This window comes from Rhodnius prolixus, unplaced genomic scaffold (genome assembly GCF_049639745.1).
Source record: "Rhodnius prolixus isolate KJV_2025 unplaced genomic scaffold, Rpr scaffold_3, whole genome shotgun sequence".
Taxonomy (NCBI): Eukaryota; Metazoa; Arthropoda; class Insecta; order Hemiptera; family Reduviidae; genus Rhodnius; species Rhodnius prolixus.
This window is the reverse complement of record NW_027411603.1, coordinates 2586244-2607286: the sequence shown is the minus strand read 5'-3', so window position 1 is coordinate 2607286 and position 21043 is coordinate 2586244. Positions and strand designations below refer to the sequence as shown.

General features: G+C 35.6%; 3 protein-coding genes across 4 annotated transcripts in view; 1 reads left to right on the top strand and 2 right to left on the bottom strand.

Annotated features, from left to right (window-relative positions):
- The window catches only part of LOC141452848 (pro-neuropeptide Y-like), a 180390-nt gene that overhangs the window by 102991 nt on the left and 56356 nt on the right, over positions 1 to 21043 (bottom strand). The window lies entirely within an intron of this gene.
- Positions 2883 to 4783, bottom strand: LOC141452926 (uncharacterized). Its single transcript, XM_074125481.1, has 2 exons — positions 4710 to 4783; positions 2883 to 4607 (listed from the first exon to the last, which is right to left on the bottom strand). Exon 2 carries the CDS (start codon positions 4604 to 4606, stop codon positions 3269 to 3271), a length of 1338 nt encoding a protein of 445 aa, XP_073981582.1. The 5' UTR covers position 4607; positions 4710 to 4783; the 3' UTR covers positions 2883 to 3268.
- The window catches only part of spab (space blanket), a 68025-nt gene continuing 60180 nt past the window's right edge, over positions 13199 to 21043 (top strand). Inside the window, exon 1 of the mRNA XM_074125300.1 lies at positions 13199 to 13458. The gene's annotated coding sequence lies outside the window, so the exon portion shown is untranslated. The remainder of the gene's footprint in view (positions 13459 to 21043) is intronic.

Genomic DNA, 21043 nt, shown 5'->3' with positions numbered 1-21043 from the left:
AGTAAGAAATCACAGACCAGCCAGACTCCAAACAAGCTCCACAGAATGCGCTTCTTTATTTCAACAAAAGAAAAGTCTACATTCCACTTTCTGTAGAATGATGCGCTCGCTGTCCATCATCTAATGTTTACTACGTTAAACGTAAGAATGCGTTTTTTTTTTGTTTTTTGATCTAAATTTTTGATTTTTGCCAACTTTTGTCGCTTACAAAAACGTTTTTGTAAAAAATACATCTAAAAATAACTTCGATTTACGTATTTTAATGCTTCGTTAATCTTCAACATCGATATTGTTGCCGACAAAGGAGTCTCAGAATGATGGAGTAGTTCCGCAGGAAGAAAGTAACTCTTACTCTTCACAATTTAGCCACTAGTTTGTTAAGTTTCTGTTGCAATGTGAATTTCGAGACTAAAATAGATCTCGTTAAGGTGTACATTCTTCCGGAATCCGGGTTTTTCTAATCAGAATTACATATTAATGTAGCTAAAATTCCAACATTAAAAGAAATCGCTTACCAGGTTATCTTCTTACAATTATCAATAATAATTTTTTATCTCTTTTCCCTTTTATTTTTTTAATTAAAAGTGCATCAACATCTGAGGTCCTTGGACATTGGTACTCGGGAGATTCTGGATAATATTCTCACGTTACAGACAATATGGTCCATCACCATAACAGTGAACTGAAAGAAGCTGCTACGAAGAGAAAAAAAAAAACTAATTGGCAGCTGCTGCAGCCCAGTTCGCTAGCCACTGATCTAATCCCTTACCACTTGTAAAAGAAAATGTCCTGATTATGACGTTTATTTCGATTTTCATTAGAAATATCCAATCAGAAGTCTGGAAAAGAGTTTTTCACGAAATGAACAGAGCTTTCTGGGTTATTTGCTTAAGGGATTTTTCATGACCTTGAACTTGAAAGCTCTTGTGTTCAAACTTTTTTCCTCAGCATAAAAAAAAAAAATGTGAGGTTCAGGGAAAATTGTAACCCGAATGTTTTTCTTTTGGACAGTATCACGGAAATGCGTGTTTATTTCGAAAACTGTGTTCACAGGAAGTCAAAGAGAGTGTTCAAATCGGAACTTCATCCGTTCAGAAGACATCAAAACAGTGTGTACTGCACAATGATTGGGTACCATTTTGAAAAATTAGATCCCTACGTCACAATAACTTCTCTTTAAGTAACTGTTGAACTTCAGGACAGACAAGTCCCCCTAACTTAGTCCTAAGTTCACATGAGACATTCGGTCTTTGTTAAAAAAAAATTACGATCAATAAAGGCCAAGGACATCATTTTACAGCCTAAAAACGGCATTAACAACCCTTACTTAATATTAAACCAATATTCTCCGCTATAATCGTGAGCCTTTAAATTATTTATATTATTTCCGCTACACTTGTCACTTCCTCTTTCGTCTTTTAATGATATTTTATAAAGTGTAGCCCTTTTATTAATTTCTTCAACTACATAAACTAGTATTGTTGGCAATTTTTGATCCGGAATTTCACTGTGAATATTCGTGAAAATGAAATGCAAGGCCTAGACTAGTACCGCAGTACACCTTAGCTTTGCGGGTCTAGCTATAACCGCTTAACATACTTTACCTCAAAATTCCTTATATTAACCATTAAATAAAATGCAAGGCCTAGACTAGTAGCGCAATACATCTTAGCTTTGCAGGACTAGCATATAACCGCCTAACATACTTTACTATAAATTCTTCATATTAACCATTAAATAAAATGCAAGGCCTAGACTAGTACCGCAATACATCTTAGCTTTGCGGGTCTAGCCTATAACCGCCTAACATACTTTACTATAAATTCTTCATATTAACCATTAAATGAAATGCAAGGCCTAGACTAGTACCGCAATACATCTTAGCTTTGCGGGTCTAGCTATAACCGCTTAACATACTTTACCTCAAAATTCCTTATATTAACCATTAAATAAAATGCAAGGCCTAGACTAGTACCGCAATACATCTTAGCTTTGCAGGACTAGCATATAACCGCCTAACATACTTTACTATAAATTCTTCATATTAACCATTAAATAAAATGCAAGGCCTAGACTAGTACCGCAGTACACCTTAGCTTTGCGGGTCTAGCTATAACCGCTTAACATACTTTACCTCAAAATTCCTTATATTAACCATTAAATAAAATGCAAGGCCTAGACTAGTAGCGCAATACATCTTAGCTTTGCAGGACTAGCATATAACCGCCTAACATACTTTACTATAAATTCTTCATATTAACCATTAAATAAAATGCAAGGCCTAGACTAGTACCGCAATACATCTTAGCTTTGCGGGTTTTTCATTACAACTCTTTTAAGAAAATCGTTCTACTCCGTTAGGTTCACGCGATCCTATTATAGGCCATTATTTAGTGCTAACTAGAGAGCACTAGCATTAGCTACTCTAAACTGTTCGAATTTTGCGTTTCTTACCGGAAATACTGGTTTTGGAGCTCCAAAGAACGCACACACCCAGCCGGAACTTAACTGACGATATCTAGCCTATACACAGCGGCTTCAATACTCCCAAACTATAACAAAGTACTGTTAATTTTAAGTTTAAAAAGAAAAGCAAATACTTAAACTGAGCTTCAAGAAAGCAGACACCTGTGCATCGTATGCATAATTTAAGTTTGTGTGCATAAAAACATTTTAGCTGAAATTTGTTCTTGGTCAGAAACAGCGTTTGGGCTAACTTCAATATACGAGTATTATATAAATAATTATGTAAAAGAAATTGAATTAAAGGCTTATTTATTATAATAAAAGTTAGTTCTGGCGGAAATTTAGAAAAAGAAAATAATTTAACTCCACCGGAAACTATAAATCTAAAACCATAAAATAGAATATTAAAAAGTCACTGACTTTGTAAATAATTTTATTATTTTTTGGGGGGGGGCAAACTAGTTAAACATTTGTTTGCATGTTTGGGATTCATCTTTTAAGCTGGGGATTGTGTGAGTGAAATCCATTTATAGAACAAATTGCTACCCATAACCGTGGTGTGTATATTAAATTCGTGTTCGAATCTGTTGAGAGAGCTTTTCTACCATAGTTTTGTTTAAATTGTGTTCATCACTTTCAAAATACTTTTTTTTTCTACACTATCCCTACTTAAAGGACTTAACTAGGAAACCAGACTTTTGTCCACCAAGTTCCAAGCACACTTTGTGGGCGACGCTTAACTAAAGCTTTTTTTTTTTTTTACCAAGAAGCTCAAGTTGGCCAAACACTATTCCAACACTATTTATTTAAAATTATGTCCCAACACGGACTTAGTGTACTCATCCAGACTTGAAGAGTAAGACCATCCCGTTTCACGCACCTTCTTCTTACCCAATGAGCCGATATCTTCTAAAATTTTCACATCGAATTGATTGTACAATTTGGTACGCGTTTTCTTAGTTTTCTTGCTTGGATTGTGAGCACTGTTAGTGTTTCCGCCATTTTGGTCAATTAATTCACTTTTCTTATGCAATTCGTTGAACGTTATTGGCTGTAATTCTGGTGTACAATGTGTGACGATTTTCCCAAACAATCCGCATGAGTATGTTTGATAATCGATATTCTGTTGGAAAACGTATCTTTTTACATTTTGATCGATAGTTTGTATGGATAGATCGATATGTTGGTTGTGTGTATGTCGAATAGTTCTACAACGAAACCAGCCGTCTATACAACAATAGATATATCCCTTACCATCCATATAGTAGCACAAAACGTTCGGCAGATAGGTTAGCAACAGATCATTGACGTAAGTCATATTCCCATATCTGATACCTCTTTGTAAATACTTCATGAGATGGAGTTCTTTTTGACCAAAATCAAAGTATTCGTTGAAATCATTTAGTAGATTGCAATCGTAAGGTATGTTACGTAATTGTAAAATCATTTCAATTTTAGTTACCATACGATTAGTTTGTTCGTATGTGATTTGATAATTGGCCGCCGGCGATAAAGTGACAATATCGATGAATTTAATTAGAAAACGATTCTTTTCAATTTCATCCTCGTTGAATCTAATCTCAATGGTATCGTGGAAATCGTTGATAAATTCTTGCAATTGTGGATGTACCATACGACAACCGTCGTAGAATAATCGATTATCTTTCAATTTACTTATGACAACCATTTCACGATCGATTTCATCCATGATTGGTTGCATAAATCTAGCTAAATAAGACCATATATGTATATTCTTTACATATCTCCATACTAATACATAAAACTGGTGTACATCACTTTGTAGAAACGTCATCTGTATCATTGCCTCATATATCCTATTGATATTGTATTTATTTTTTTGTAAATTCTGCCACATTACCATAACTTCCGTATCGATACGCCGTTTTTGGCTTAATAACTTATCACGAGTATTCAAGGCTATGGCATGTCTAAATAGCCTACATTCTGTATTTAAATTCACTAACTTACTTAAATTTACATAAGTGAAAATTTTGACAACCATCTCTAAGGAAAGCTCTTGGAATTTAATATTTGGCTGAGTTTTCAAATAATTTTCTTCTGTATTTATGGCAACACTGGTACAGGTTTTCTTTTTAACTTTAGACTTTCTTTGACTCATTCTTTTGGGTGTCCAAAAAATAAAAGAAGAAGAAGATAAATCGAAGAAATTATCGAATCAAAAAAATCGAAACCATTAAGAATTGAAAAAACAGTTTTCTTACTTTCGTTTCCTTTTTTGTTAATAAATAAAAAATAATTATAAAAATAAAAATTGTAACAAAACTAAATTAAAAACACTTTAAATTAAATAACGTATGTTATTTAATTTATTTATAATTAATTAAAAATTAAATAGGTAAATTATCATCACATGATTTATTTACATCTCAACTTACGGCGAGGAAAATATTTTTGCAATTTTCATTTTCTGCAAGTACTGCAGAGAAAATGTTTTTTGACGTGAATACGTCTTTAAATTTGCTATCATATGGAGGCAATCCAAAAAATCGGGGGATATAGTTTGGCATTATAGTTTCGAATCTATCGTCTACATCCCAAATTAAATTAGACCACTGGATTAGTGCTGCACGAGAAAAGAGACAAATCCGAGACGAGACTTGAGCAACCGAGACCGAGACCGAGATCGAGACATGATATATATCTCGTCGAGAAATCTCGGTCTCGTCTCGGTTTTTCAAATATTAATTTTTAGCTACAAAATTATAAAATTGTGTTCTTTATTAATAAATAATCATTACGGGTATTGAATTAATTATTAAAAGATACGATTTTATTATATACGTTCAATATTACTACATCTATTTGACTTCGAATTACTCGTACATAAGTAAAGTAAGCAAAGTAAAGTAATCGCCTATTTTTTCAGGCGAGGCTTTACGTCCAACTACCAATTAGGTGTCGCGGACGGAGGCGACTAGCAAACATACTTTACTGTAAATTTCTCATATTAACCATTAAATAAAATCCAAGGCCTAAGACCGGGAATCGAACCCAGTACCACAATACACATTAGCTTCGCAGGTCTCGCACCGCTCGGCTACCGTGGCGGCCCCCTTCGAATTACATAATTTTTACATAAATTCACTAAATTTCACTATTCATATCATTCATTCATTCAATTTCATAAATTTCACTATTAATAATCTAATACTTTGAACTTAGATATTATTTGAATTATATTTTAGAATTTTGGAATTAGTGAATTTGAAAAAAAAGACTATCACCTAAAAATATTTCCACAAATTTTCGTTTTTAAGATACACTTTGTCCAAGCATTGATACATAAAAGAACTTTTACTGAGTCAGAAGTTAGAGAAGATCTTCTATTGGTCATTATCATCTTTCCGATGGCACTGAAGTTGCACAGATACTAAAAATATCTTTCGCCATTCTAGACAAATTTTTGAAGGTTTTCCACCATTCTAAAATGTCAACGTCTACTGGTGCTTGGTCTAATTTGGTGTAATTAATTATTTCTGTCTTCCATGCTTCGGTGATATTTGCTGATTTTTGAGCAAATGGTGCAAAAATATTGATGCAGTCGTCGTCGTCGTCAAAAGGTGAATCATCAGATTCTTTATCTTCACCAACAGCCATAACTAATGGAGCGGGAAGTTTGTTGGGAGGTGTATTTTTTATTTCACGAATCGACTTGTTATAGCAGGCAGATATGTTATTTGGGTCTTTCATTTGGCGCGTTTTTAACATCTTTTTGAAATTATATAATGATATACAACAGTAATAGTAATATATGATGCATTGAAGTGTAAGTAGTTGTCTTCTTTTACACACATTTTCATTACCAATATATAAATTAAAATAATTATTAGAAAATAACATTTTTTGAAAAGATTATTAATAGCAAACCGCTTTTAATACTTAAACAAAAATTCAAAAAACCGAGACCGAGACCGAGATCGAGACTGCATAAAGTCTCGCCTCGTCTCGGTCTCGTGCAGCACTACACTGGATAGCTAAAGGATCAAAGAATTCAGTACGATAAGCGAGGACTGTGACGCATCGCGCGCGGGTGAAGGGGAAAAGCGCCGCCATTTTGAGATCATTTTGCTGCGTATCGAGATTTGCAATTTGTATAACTTTTGACTGGGAGAAGCTACGATGTTCGTTTAAGTTTTAATCGTCAGCTGTCGTCACAATCTATCGATTGTATATAAAACATTAGTGTAAAATAGTGACAGTGAATATAATAAGGTGTTAGAATAAAAAAAATATTATCAAAAATATATAATGTCGGCCTGCACGCGTCGAAAAGCCAAAACCAAATACAGAGATCGGTATACGGTTGAAAAGTGCTTCTCAAGAACAATCGAATGGTAAAAGTCGCAAAGCCGGTGGAGTCGCCATATATCGCAACATCAAATAGCTTCACTGATAGTAATAGAGTTAACATTGACATTTCGGAAATTTATTTGGAAATGAAAGACGCAAAAGCTGGTGATGTCTGTCTAGTAAACGGAAAAAAGCCAAATGGCATCTTCAAATTCGTACTCAGGTTTGTGTATATCCTATCCGGGCACAGCGTTAGCAGAAATTAAACTCTTTATGTTACGATCGTTGTTAAAATATTCCAAAATCATTTCTAAAATTATAACCTACGAGCCCTGATCTTACTACACCAATTATGATAGTTGGTGACTTTAATGTTGATGTCTCACAAAACCGCTCATTGCCCCGACTTCATGCTCAGCGAGTTCAATTTGTCTTATATTGAAACTTCTCCAACAACGTTAGGTAATACCTATTTTGAATTAACGTTTACCAGAAATCTCGATGTATCTTGTATGCCATTTGTGTCGTACTTTTCGTATCACAGACCTATAATTAATAAAGTTATATTGTAACACAGTAATTATTTATTTCCTTGATTTCATCCTAAATACATAAATAAAAATATTTTATATAAAAAATATAACCCGTTACGTAAACGTATTCACGTACAACACACGGCCGTGTCCATGACCTCAGCCACAGTAGGGCTTTTTTTTTAAAAAATTTTCATAAAACGAAAAATCACAGAAAACTGAAACTTCATATTATTTCATCCAACCAGAAAATACGATGGTAACTTTGAAACCGGAAAAAAAAAACGTCAATAGAAATATAAATTGATTTTTCGCAAATATATTTACCCGGAAATGGCTTCAAATAAATGTGAAACTATGTGTGTATTGTATGTACACTGTAACTATGAAGATATACGAGGGAGTACCCAAAAATAACCGGAATTGCGTTGCCGCGCATGGTGCTTATGTAGTACGCATTTCTGCCGCTAGACGTGAATAGCGCAATTCCTTGCCAGTTCAGTCCTGCCTGTGTTGTCTGCCTGGCTTGTTCTGTTCATCTGCAGTGATTGTTTTTACCAGCGCTGTTTTGTTCTTTTTTCGTTTTTTATGATGGCAAGTTTAAGTGAACAACGTGCAGCTCTGAAATTTTGTTTTCTACTCGGCAAAAATGCTGCTGAAAGTGTTTTAATGTTGAAAACAGCTTACAAAGATGACGTTATGGGAAAAACTCAAGTATACGAGTGGTTTACTCGGTTTAAAAATGGCGACATGTCGATTTGTTGACAAACCTCGTTCTGGACGTCCATCAACTGCCCGAATCGACGAAAATGTTGAAAAAATTCGAGAGCTGGTGTTCACAGACCGTCGACAGACAATTGATCAACTGTCAGAGAGTAGTGGGTTATCTTGGAGCTCGGTTCAGCGAATTTTAACGGAAGATTTGGGGATGAAAAGGGTTGCTGCCAAGTTTGTTCCTCGAGTTCTGACTGACAATCAAAAAGAACATCGAGTTGAAACATGTCGTGCTTGGAAAAAACAGCTTGAAACTGATCCAGACTTTCTGTCAAAGGTCATTACTGGTGATGAGTCATGGTGCTATGGTTATGACCCAGAAACAAAGCAACAGTCGAGCCAATGGAAGACGTCATCTTCACCCCGACCAAAAAAATGTCGTCAAGTCAAGTCAAACATCAAAACAATGCTGATTTGCTTTTTTGATGCCAAAGGCGTAGTCCATTCAGAGTTTGTCCCCCCAGGTCAGACCGTCAATCAAACCTTGTATTTGGAAGTTTTGAAAAGATTGCGCAATAGTGTTCGCCAAAAAAGACCCGATTTGTGGCAAACAGGAGACTGGTTCTTCCACCACGACAATGCACCTGCACATACAGCCATCTCTGTTACACAGTTTTTGGCTAAAAATGGCATGGTTCCGCTGCCCCACGCTCCTTACTCGCCTGACCTGGCTCCGTGCGACTTTTTCTTATTTCCACGCATGAAAAAGGGCATGAAAGGTCACTGATTTGACAACATTGAAGAGGTCAAGAAAAAAACGAAGAAGGAGCTGTCAGCCATTTCTAAAGATGACTACAAAAAATGTTTCGAACAGTGGAAGCACCGGTGGGACAAATGTATTAGTTGTAATGGAGAGTATTTTGAAGGGGATAAGGTTGTTCTGTAAAAAATTTGTAAATAAATAGCTTTTAAAAAATAATTCCGGTTTTTTTTGGGTACCCCCTCGTATTTTATAAATTTAAGATTCCTCAGATAACATCTGGAGGTCTTCAATAAGGCTTAGAAAGTGTACCCAATAAAAAGAAATCACTGAAAAAGTGAAACATTTATTTGGAAAATTAGGGACTTCCGGTTAGAAGACTTTTCATCGATTTTAGTGACTTATTGGACCCCCTCTTTAAATGACGTAATCGTTAGCGTACATACTTATTCTCTTTAATTTCTGATTCCTCCTTAGTTTTTAAGACACGTCAACATCTAAGATCATTGGCGCCAGGAGCTTTTTTTTCAGTGCACTGCCAGTCTCCGGACAGTGTTCTCTCGTTACTCCGCCATCGGTCAGTGAACTTTTATAAAGCTCATAGAAAGAGAAAAATCTAAAGAGGCTAGCAACTGGATTTGAATCCGTGCACGATTAAACACTGAGCCTTCCCCCCCCCCGGTTATATCCGACTTTTCTAAAGCAAATTCTGGATGATTGGGTGCAGTTTAGGCATTCCTCTAAAGTGCTCTTTTAGTAGTATGTACAGGCCAATGTGCCTTAGGTATTTTAAAAGAAGGTTGAAGCAGTTGCTAAAATTACTAGTTAAAGAAAAAATGATTTTTCTTTTTTTAGAGAGAGAGAGATTTTCTGGAAAATTGATTATATTATTATTTATTTTGTTTTAAATGCAATGAACTTTCCGTTTTGTATCTTCTCTTGAAACAAACCATAATAAAAGAGATGGTGCCTAATGATGCACACAAATATTTATTGCAATGTTGCAAGTAAATGCAATTTATTACTATTTAAATATAATCAAAACGAATGTATCCAGTAAATTTTAAACGAGCTATTGACTCGCGTATCGATTTTTATCAATTTATGTGATTTGCAATGCGATTTTTTGCGCTGATCTAATGGAATCGCGCGTATACTTTTCATTGCTCTAACTTATTATCGAGAACATTTTCCTCTCGATCTTAATAAGCGAGCTCACCATCTTTCATTAACTTCCCTCAACAAGCTAGTGGAGTTTGCTTTCCCCCTAACGAGGCAACAATGAAAATTCAGTCAATCCATAACAAGGAAAAAGGATATAATCTAGCAGAAAGGGCGCCACGGTAGCCGAGCGGTTATAGGCTAGACCCGTAAAGCTAAGATGTATTGCGGTACTAGTCTAGGCTTTGCGTTTTATTTAATGGTTAATATGAGGAATTTATAGTAAAGTATGTTAGGCGGTTATAGACTAGACCCGCAAAGCAAAGGTGTATTGCGGTACTAGTATAGGCCTTGCGTTTTATTTAATGGTTAATATGAGGAATTTATAGTAAAGTATGTTAGGCGGTTATAGACTAGACCCGCAAAGCTAAGATGTATTGCGGTGCTAGTCTAGGCCTTGCATTTTATTAATTTAATGTGTTAATGTGAGGAATTTATAGTAAAGTATGTTTGCTATTCGCCTCCGTCCACGACACCTAATTGGTAGTTGGACGTAAAGCCCCGCCTGAAAAAATAGGCGATTACTTTACTTTTTTCGTATTGGATACATTCATATTGGATATATATTTAAATATTTAGTAACAAATTGCATTGACTTGCAATATTACAATAAATATTTGTGTGCATCATTAATCACCAAATCTTTTATTATGGATTGTTACAAAAGAAGATACAAAACGGAAATTTCATTTCATTTTGAAAAAAAAATCTTAGAATCAATTTTCCAGGAAATCTTTGGGAAAAAAAATCAATTTTTCCAAAGTAGTACTTTAAGGATAAATTTTTCTTAGATCAACTATTAATTCTAGAAACTGCTTCAACGTTCTTTTCAAAGATTTTTTCGCTGATATAATGGAGCCGTCGTAAGCTTCTCATTGCTCTAACTTATTATCGAGAACATTTTCATTTCGATCAAATTCTTAATAAGCAAGCTCATTAATTAACTTCAAGCAAAAAGCTACTGGAGTTTGCTTTCCCCCAAACGAGGCAACAATGAAAATTCAGTCAATCCATAACAAGGAAAAAGGATAAATATAATCTAGCAGAAACAGATTCTCTGCCCGTATTTAATAATTTAATAATTATGATAGGTGAAAATTACTTTCATGAAAATGAAGACAAAGGTTACGTAACTTGTCATGTACACATGTTCGTGCGTAGGAGTAGCCCGTAGGCTGTGGAAAATGCTAGAGTTTTCTTTTGAAGTTTGGTTAATAAAACTATATCCTAAGGGAACTTAATTAATTTGGAGTTAATTAAATAAGAAAATTGGCGTGCTAAATGAAATGTGGACTCCACTTAAAAGGAAGTACGTTATTTTCCAAATTCGAGTAGATTTTCGATTTGATATTTTCACCGGATATATGTATTTTGTGAACCAGGAAAATATGTTGTTCACAGATTTTTTTCTGTGTCAGCAGCGTAAATCCCGAAAAATCAGCTGACCGGAAGTGCCTCTTTTTTTTTTAATGCATAGTTCCCTTTTTCGGAAATGGCGCCAAGGCTTTTCGACAAACTTTGTATTGATCAGGTTAGGCTACTCTGTGAGGCTACATTTCAGAGTAGTGTACGCTTTTACCAATTATAATGTTGGTAAGAATTATATGGGTCTAATAGTCCGAGTTTGAAGAGTTATAATGAGTTCGAAACTCGGGGATAGCAGTAAGGGAAAGGCTAGGGGTGGGTTCATCTAAGGTTTTTTTTTTCTATATTCTTTGTTTGTTGAAAAGGAATTAAAAAAGAAAAACAAGAAAAATGCAAAATTGGTGGGAGAGAATATAAAAAAAAGTAAAGTAAAGTAATCGCCTACTTTTCCAGGCGAGCTTTACATCCAACTACAAATTAGGTGTCGTGGACGGAGGCGACTAGCAAACATACTTTACTATAAATTCCTCATATTAACACATTAAATAAAATGCAAGGTCTAGACTAGTACCGCAATACATCTTAGCTTTGCGGGTCTAGCCTATAACCGCCTAACATACTTTACTATAAATTCCTCATATTAACCATTAAATAAAATGTAAGGCCTAGACTAGTACCGCAATACATCTTAGCTTTGCGGGTCTAGCCTATAACCGCCTAACATACTTTACTATAAATTCCTCATATTAACAAATTAAATAAAATGCAAGGCATAGACTAGTACCGCCAATACATCTTAGCTTTGCGGGTCTAGCATCTAACCTCCTAAAATACTTTACTATAAATTCCTCATATTAACCATTAAATAAAATGTAAGGCCTAGACTAGTACCGCAATACATCTTAGCTTTGCGGGTCTAGCCTATAACCGCCTAACATACTTTACTATAAATTCCTCGTATTAACCATTAAATAAAATCCAAGGCCTAGACTAGTACCGCAATACATCTTAGCTTTGCGGGTCTATCCTATAACCACCTAACATACTTTACTATAAATTCCTCGTATTAACCATTAAATAAAATGCAAGGCCTAGACTAGTACCGCAATACATCTTAGATTTGCGGGTCTAGCCTATAACCGCTCGGCTATCGTGGCGCCTAAGAATATACCAAAAATTAAAACTGTTTTGCAAAAGAAGCTGACTAGTTGCACTCTTCGAAAGAGAGAGAAAAAGGAAAAAAACCATACTGCAAACAACTATCTGCTAAAAAAAACCATCCCCCGGTGGTTGCAAAGCCTCTCCATGGAACATGTTGTAGGCGGTCAGAGACTATTCCTGGTGGACGAGTGAATGTGTAGATCGGGTGACGTAGGTGTACAGTTGGGAGGCCTCCTTTTTTTTTTTTGGTGCGGGGAAGATAAGGTAGTGGGGAGAAACCACTGTGGGATCACAGGTGGGTTTTGGTTGGGTTTCCCAAGTACGGTGCGTACCATTTTGGAGTTTTTGATGACGGGACTTTGGGGCCTACACGGGAAAGGAAAGATTTCACCCACCTCTTGTTGTGAAAATTAGCCAGAATGAGAGAAGTGTACGAGAGAGAGAGAGAGAGAGAGAGAAGGATAGACTGGGGCGTGATAAGACAGGTGTTAAGAACCTGGTTCGTACAGTGAACTGAACCTCCCCTCGCTAGAACGGGATGGTAAACAGGGGTTAAAATAAACTTCTTTTTACAAGAATGAGCATGCGCCGTGAACGCCATTCAGGGTGGGGGGAATTTTGTAGCAGGGGGCCGCTTATAGATCGACCCGCCTAGCGTACAACTCATCACTGGGTGTCCTAGCACAATTGCGCTCAACCACTTTTACGCTGTTCTGCACTTTAGTCTCATCCAATCCAGTAACAAAGATACACATCCTATAAATCTGTAAAAAAAAACATTTCGTCAGTTAGAGAGCAGTTTCTCTTCTGCTATAAAACGCTTACAATTTTCACGAAGGCGCTTTCAGATTTTAGTCACTAAACCCACACTAAGAAAAATAACCCCAGTAAATCGCAGTTATTGTAGTAAGTATTAACAATATTAATTAATTAATTAACAAATCATTATAACCGGAAGGAATTGATCATTTATTTCCAAATTTTCTTATATTTTATTTTGTATTCTTATTTATTGCTGCTTTCTAATCCATTTTTTAAATTACACTAATTAGTGAATGCTTCAATTTTATTACATTTCGCACTTTTTATTATTAACGCACTTATAAATTACAGGAGAAAACAGGACACGATTTTTCATTGGTAGATATCGTCCATGCCAAATTTTCTTTATTGTTATTCTTATTTTTAATATCGACAAGGGGGAAGGATATTTTCTTTGTATGTTTTTTTAGAGTTTTCCAACTGAATATAGGTTTTGTAACAACAGGATGGAAAAAATTAATGCCAGTTTCAGGTCATTATAAACTTTATTCTGCCGGAGCTATCCGACCTAGGGACTAGGTCCATCTTCAGGGCTAATTTACAATTCCATGAAGAGACAAGACAGAAGACACATCAACCCTCTAATGATTGCCCTGAAGATGGACCTAGTCCCTAGGTCGGAAAGCTCCGGCATAATAAAGTTTATAATGACCTGAAACTGGCATTAATTTTTCATCCTACTGAAACTATGATTCAGTCACCAAAAATAATGAACAGTAATTTTCTAATAACATTTTATATTCTGAATGGCCCTGAGATTGAATGAAAAAGGTTTTGTGAGTTGTTGTATGTCACAACCGGATGTGAGTGCAGAAACTGAGCGAAGGTGTATAAAGATCAAAGTTCACAAATCTTTCTCTTACAAGGTCACAGGTGACATTGTATTGCTTCGAGTCAAATTTTTCAAGATTGGATTTTAATTGGAAATATCTTTTTTATTTTTGAAATGCTCTGGGTGAAAGGAATTAGTTGATTGGTTAGCAAATTGGATTCCCACACGGAGATGCTGGGTTTGAAACCAGCTGCTGGCCCCTTAGATCTTAGGAGCTTAGATCTCTTCCTTATTTATTTATATTTAAGTAATATTTTGTTTAGGAAATGTCTGGCCCAAAATCAGTATTATAAATAATGTCAGCACACCGGAAGTGAATTTGCTTGGCAGTTCCCAAGGTATTCATGTGCATATCGTCAGTAAAGTGTTTTCCTTCATCCCTAGCGAGCAACCCCTTCTACTCTTCCAACTGGTCCTCCAGGATAGACTCAGGCCGGACCAGATCGCTCTCAGTCTGTCCCCGTAAACACTGACCTGTCACAATTATAAACGGAAGTTCTGTTTCTCACTCATAAGCGCAGCTTTTTTTTTTTTTTATAAAGTACCAAGTTTATCACCTGCTTACTTGAGTTGAGCGCTTCTTCTGCTTCCGAAACATTTTTTTTTATAGACATCTTCTAGTGCAATTTCCGGAAGAGCGATTAGTCGGAAATTCTAGTCTATTCTTATTTCTAGTTCCTGTTTAAGTATTTTGAGGCATTTTTTTTCGGGACGATTCCGGGAAACTTAGCCAGATAGTTCTCATTTTGAAGGGCTTACTAGTAGACCACATTATTAATTCATACATAAGCGATATTTGTCCAAGCCCATCTTAAAGTCCATGTCGTTTGTAGACTCTTGTCCAAATTGCTGGAAACTGAATGTACCATAAAAATCCTTCAATTATAGTGTAAATATTTTCCTTAATTAAGCCATCACTTCCTAGACAGGTCTCTTGATCCTTGCAAGGAATCTTGAAGGAATGCTGTGGTGCTTTGCGTCAAGTTCCTTTACTTAATTTACGAGATAAGATTATTTCCTGTAATTTTCCAAGACTACAGTTCTCCATTTCCCAATCACGTAACCTGTACTTTCAGCAGTTGATTTTGTAAAAACAATGGTAGTCTCACATTGGTCCACAGAAAAATTATTATTGAGGGGGGACTCTTATTGCAACTTACTTTTTTTTTCTTTTTTTTTGGAGCCAATCAGACCAAAAATCTACCGACTACGAACAATCACAGTCCAAAATACTACGCAGTGTAACCAATACTTATGTTTTTACTAACTAGAACTGTTCACTCCGAATAAAATACATTTTGTCCATGAGTTAATTTCGGTCCAGACAAGAAATTTCATTCCCCTTACTCTCCTCTAGTCCCAAACCATCTTATTTGGCCAACCTTCGTCTTTAACCCTCTATCAGACAACTCCCTAATCATCGCGGAAATGGTCACGGAGATGTATTCGGCCGGTAAAGGCCATGATTCTCTGGAAAGCCGCTAGTAAGTGGTAACTCCCATGAGTGGATAACTCCTTTAATGTCACGGAAACTGATTACCACTTGTTGCCCAGAATTCCAATAAATTATAATTCGGTTTATAGTTATTTCCGGAATCAAATAGGCACAGTTCTTATGAAAAAAGTCTTTATAGAAACTTCCAATCAATTATTTGATAAATACCAAATTTTAAAAGTCTTGGGAGTGTCTGAGATTATCTTTTAAAAAAAACAAAACAAGAAAAGTAATTATCCCTGATAAAAGTAATTCAGAGCCTATTTTATTACAGTCCCTTTATTCCAGGCTGTGTGCTCATCATTTAATTGAAAGATAATTGACGCTAAACAAGATTGATTGTGGGTGTCCATGAAATTCTTAGTCTAGAATAGAATCAGCCATTAGCTGAAACCGGACCAATCAGAAAACGTCCCACTACAAGATTAACTTCTATTGGATAAACTTTGGAGCCAATCAAATGACGTTTTTTGGTGAATTTAATCTTGTGGTGTGTAATTTGGTCCTTTCCTTTATTACAGGCTCATAGTTCTATCTTTATTACAGTCCCTTTATTAGCTCTTTATCTTTATTACTTTCAATTTCATTACTTGTGGGGTGGCAATTATTGCGATTCTGGAAAGATTTCAAAATTAAGTTTACGATTTGATTTCTTAGACATCGACAAGACTTTGTTCTAATACTTTACACACTTCGCCTAATATTCATTTTGATCTTTGTTCCACCATATTTTATTATTTTATTTTACTACTTTAACTAATGCGGTTAGCATGCTGGACTCCCACGCGGAGGTCCCGGGTTGGAATCCAGCTGCTGACCCTTAGATTTTCTCTTCCTAGGAGCTTCTTACAGCTCACTGTCCGGTGATGGACAGTGTTGTCTGTAACGAGAGAACACTGTCCGGAGGCCGGCAGTGCACTGAAAAAAGCTCCGGGCGCCAATAACCTTAGATGTTAACGCGCCTTAAATTATTTTAAAAAAACAAATAATTAATTAATTTTGCACCAGAATTGTCGGCAGTGTGTATAAAATTGTGGTGAGTGTGTGTGATTGAATCTTGAATCTATGGTCCACCAGCTAGATTCAAACCCATGATCTCCGCTAGGGAATCTAGTAAACGCTAAGCACTGAGCTAGTTTCCTTCCTAATGCAGCGGGGAAGCCGGAACATTACATTTCAATCATGTCGCCCCAAAGAGGATGCGAAATTAAGAAGCGATTACAATTTCCCAACCGTATGTACCACTTTTCCTAAATGGGAGTTTTCACTTTTTCAAAAATGGCTCCCTCCAATTTTCTTTAAACTAGGTAATCCATGTTGTTCTGTACAGCATTTGTTGTTAACGTTCTTCTATGGAATTTCGATTAAGTACACTTCCGAAATGTCGGGTGGAAATGCTTCCGTGTAGAGTCATTTTCGGTGTATTGTGTACGATCTACCCAATGTTAGTAAGAATTAAATTTTGTTATAAAAATTCAGTGTCTAAAAAAAAAAAAAGTGATAAAAGTTAGAACCTTTGGGAATTATAGTTAATAAAAAAGCACTGTTTAGTCGTTCCCTTTATTTTCAACTAATTTATTGCGGAATAAAGAGAAAGAAATGATGTTGGAAAAAAAAAGGTGCGGCAATGAAGAGTAACTGCCAGAATGTGGGACTGGGATAAAGTGCCCGTGGGATCCCCTGAGAGGGAGAGTGACGAGGGTAAACAAAAAGTTGTGGAATTTTGGCCGGGTAAGTTCCTTTACTTTATTATTGGCCTTAACTTCCTAAACTTCATAAACTTTACGCGCTTTTGATGTTGATCGTTAAGAAAAAAAAAAAAAGAAACCCTCAAAGAAATAAGGTTTAGGACATGTTTGATTTTGAAGGGCATAAAAACGGGGTTTAGTATATTTTCTTCTAGGACCTTCAATACGCTTAGGTTTGGTGCTTTAAATTGCTTCTATTTTCAGTTTATTTTAAAGTTTTTCACAATAAAAGGAAGTATTACAATCTAGACAAAGTTTTAGTTACTGAGTTTTCAGCGAACGTACTTGCCTTAGGCTCTCCTGGACATGAAGACAAATCTGCAGTGAACACTAACCCTACTTCCTCTTCAGCCAGTTATTCCAATGCTAATTATATCAATCGATCTATTAGAATTTCCTACTAATAATGAATGAACGAATACACCTACGTTGGACCTGTTAAACTGACCATTGTAGGCGCCACGGTAGCCGAGCGGTTATAGGCTAGACCCGCAAAGCTAAGATGTATTGCGGTACTAGTCTAGGCCTTGCATTCTATTTAATGTTAATATGAGGAATTTATAGTAAAGTATGTTAGGCGGTTATAGGCTAGCCCGCAAAGCTAAGATGTATTGCGGTACTAGTCTAGGCTTTGCATTTTATGTAATGGTTAATATGAGGAATTCTGAAGTAAAGTATGTTAGGCAGTTATAGGCTAGACCCGCAAAGTTGGTTTATTGGGTTCGATTCCAGTTCTAGACCATTTAATGGTTAATAATGAGAATTTAATACGTATGTTTGCTATTTGCCTTCGGCATGACTCCTAATTTGGTAGTTAGACCTAAAGACTGCCGGAGAAAATGGGCATTATTTTCCTATTTTTGTACTACTAGTACCTTTGCATTTTAGTACTGGTATCACAACAAGTTTTGCAAGTGTTTTGTACACAAATTTTTATAATGTCGGTGATGTTCAGTTTAAATTTAATTCTGTCAGTTCATCTCGCGTGCTCTGAGTGTAATGCTTCAGTTTGGAGCTGGTTGTTGTTGTTGGCCGCGTCGTTTGCATAGCAGATTAGCCGAGTCCCTTTAGAAATACAGTATATATTATAAATTAAATAACAATACCCATGAAAAATAATTTAAATTTTATATGGCAAAAATTGAGTTAGCAGTGGTTTTCCTTTTTCTCTTAATTACTTCCGCTCAGTGGAGGAGGCGACCTCTCGAGTCCCAGGGTCATTGTTATTTCTAATAAAATATTCCTGGGTTACACAATTTTATCCCACTACTACATTACATTGTTAAACTTAACGAGATTTATTTTTTATTTATTTATTTTATTTAAGCCACGTCATTGGTAGTTTTAGTGCATCGCCAGCCTCCGGGCAGTGTTCTCTCGATAAAGATTCATCACCGGACAGCGAGCTGTAAAGAAGCTCCTAGGAAGAAAAAAAAATAATAATCACCAGCAGCTGGATTCGAACCCGTGACCTTCTCGTTGGAACCAGTATTCGCTAACCACTCAGCTAATCTCTTCCCTTCGTAGATTTCATTAAATAAATGAATAAAAATAAACAAAAAGTTTATTTAAGCGAAGTTTTTTTTTTAGAGAGAGTTGAAATTAAAAAATTAATTCAAATGACAGTTATAAACTTCCGCGCAGAAACTTAATATAGATGAGAACTGTGACGTAGTTAGGTCACATGATGAAACTGTGCGGGAAATTCCGTCACTCATTCATCCGAGGGTGATGTCAGTGTACACTTACTTGTCCAGTAATACCTTAACAGCTAACAACACGCAACCCTAACTACGTCACAGTTCATTGCTAAAATATTTCTCACCTTTTATTCATTTTTTTCTCTTACTTCGCGTAAATTGCGTAAATGCAAGAATCGAGATCGTTGATTTTATACCGGAAATACACTTTTTTTTGAGCTCGAGAATAGAGGTTTCGAATTCGGGTTCTGAAAGAACAAATAAAACAGAACTTTTAAACAGCAATATTTTGATTACAATAACAACAAGTGGTTTAACAATTCAAGATCAACAAGTTGGTTTTTCTTTTTGCACAACCTGGTAGTTTCCTGTAAAATTTAAATTACGTAAAATACGAAAAACGGAAATTCAAATCAGCTGTTCACAATTACTAGATTGTTAAAATTAATTAGCAGTGAAATTGGAAAATGATATTCAGCCATTAATTGTAACTAAATAGTCCAATAATATTAAGTGAAAACCATCTGCAATGCAGTGGCTTAGTAAAAGCTACTAACTTTTCATTTTCATTGACTTTAAACAGGTTCTATTTTCTTTTTATATATTTTCACAGGAAGGGGTGTGACACTTATTTTCCACAACAACACCTGCTACTTTTCTATCTTCTTAAAGGTTTTTTCTTTTTTACTCGTTATTTTCCATGGTTTCCCCATTCTCTGATGGGACTCTTTTTCTTATCGTAATTTCTCTTGGAGAAATTTTATGGGGAGGAACTAGTAAAGTAAAGTAAAATAATGCCTACTTTTTCAGGCAAGCTTTACTTCCAAATACCAATTAGATGTCGTGGACGGAGGCGACTAGCAAACATACTTTACTATAAATTCTCTCATATTATCTATTAAATAAAATGCAAGGCCTAGACTAATACCGCAATACATCATAGCTTTGCGGGTCTAGCCTATAACCGCCTAACATACTTTACTATAAATTCCTCATATTAACCATTAAATAAAATACAAGGCCTAGACTAGTACCGCAATACATCTTAGCTTTGCGGGTCTAGCCTATAACCGCCTAACATACTTTACTATAAATTCTCTCATATTATCTATTAAATAAAATGCAAGGCCTAGACTAATACCGCAATACATCATAGCTTTGCGGGTCTAGCCTATAACCGCCTAACATACTTTACTATAAATTCCTCATATTAACCATTAAATAAAATACAAGGCCTAGACTAGTACCGCAATACATCTTAGCTTTGCGGGTCTAGCCTATAACCGCCCCTAACATACTTTACTATAAATTCTTCATATTAACACATTAAATAGAATGCAAGGTCTAGACTAGTACCGCAATACATCTTAGCTTTGCGGGTCTAGCCTATAATCGCCTAACATACTTTACTATAAATTCCTCATATTAACCATTAAATAGAATGCCTATACTGGAACCGCAATACATCTTAGCTTTGCGGGTCTAGCCTATAACCGTTCGGCTATCGTAGCGCCTAAACACTGATTACTGTTCATTATTTTTTGGTGACTGATTCATAGTTCCAATAGGAAGAAAAAAGAACTGCCAGTTTCAGTCATGTTATATTTTTATTATGCCGAATTTTCGACCTAGGGACTAGGTGAATCTTCAGGGGCTAATTGACGTAATGTAATATTTTATATCATTAAAGGGTTGGTGTATCTTCTGTCTTTTTCTGCTCATGGACTGAATGTGATCGGTTTTATTTGTTTGGTTGTGAGGAAGTCTCAGTGTTGCCAATTGTCAAATATTTTTGTAGTAAGTTGGCGTATATGTTGTTTATAAATTGTTTGGGTCAGTTTTTTTGAAATTTAGACTGTTTTCTGTCTTAGATATGTATACCATTTCTAGCACT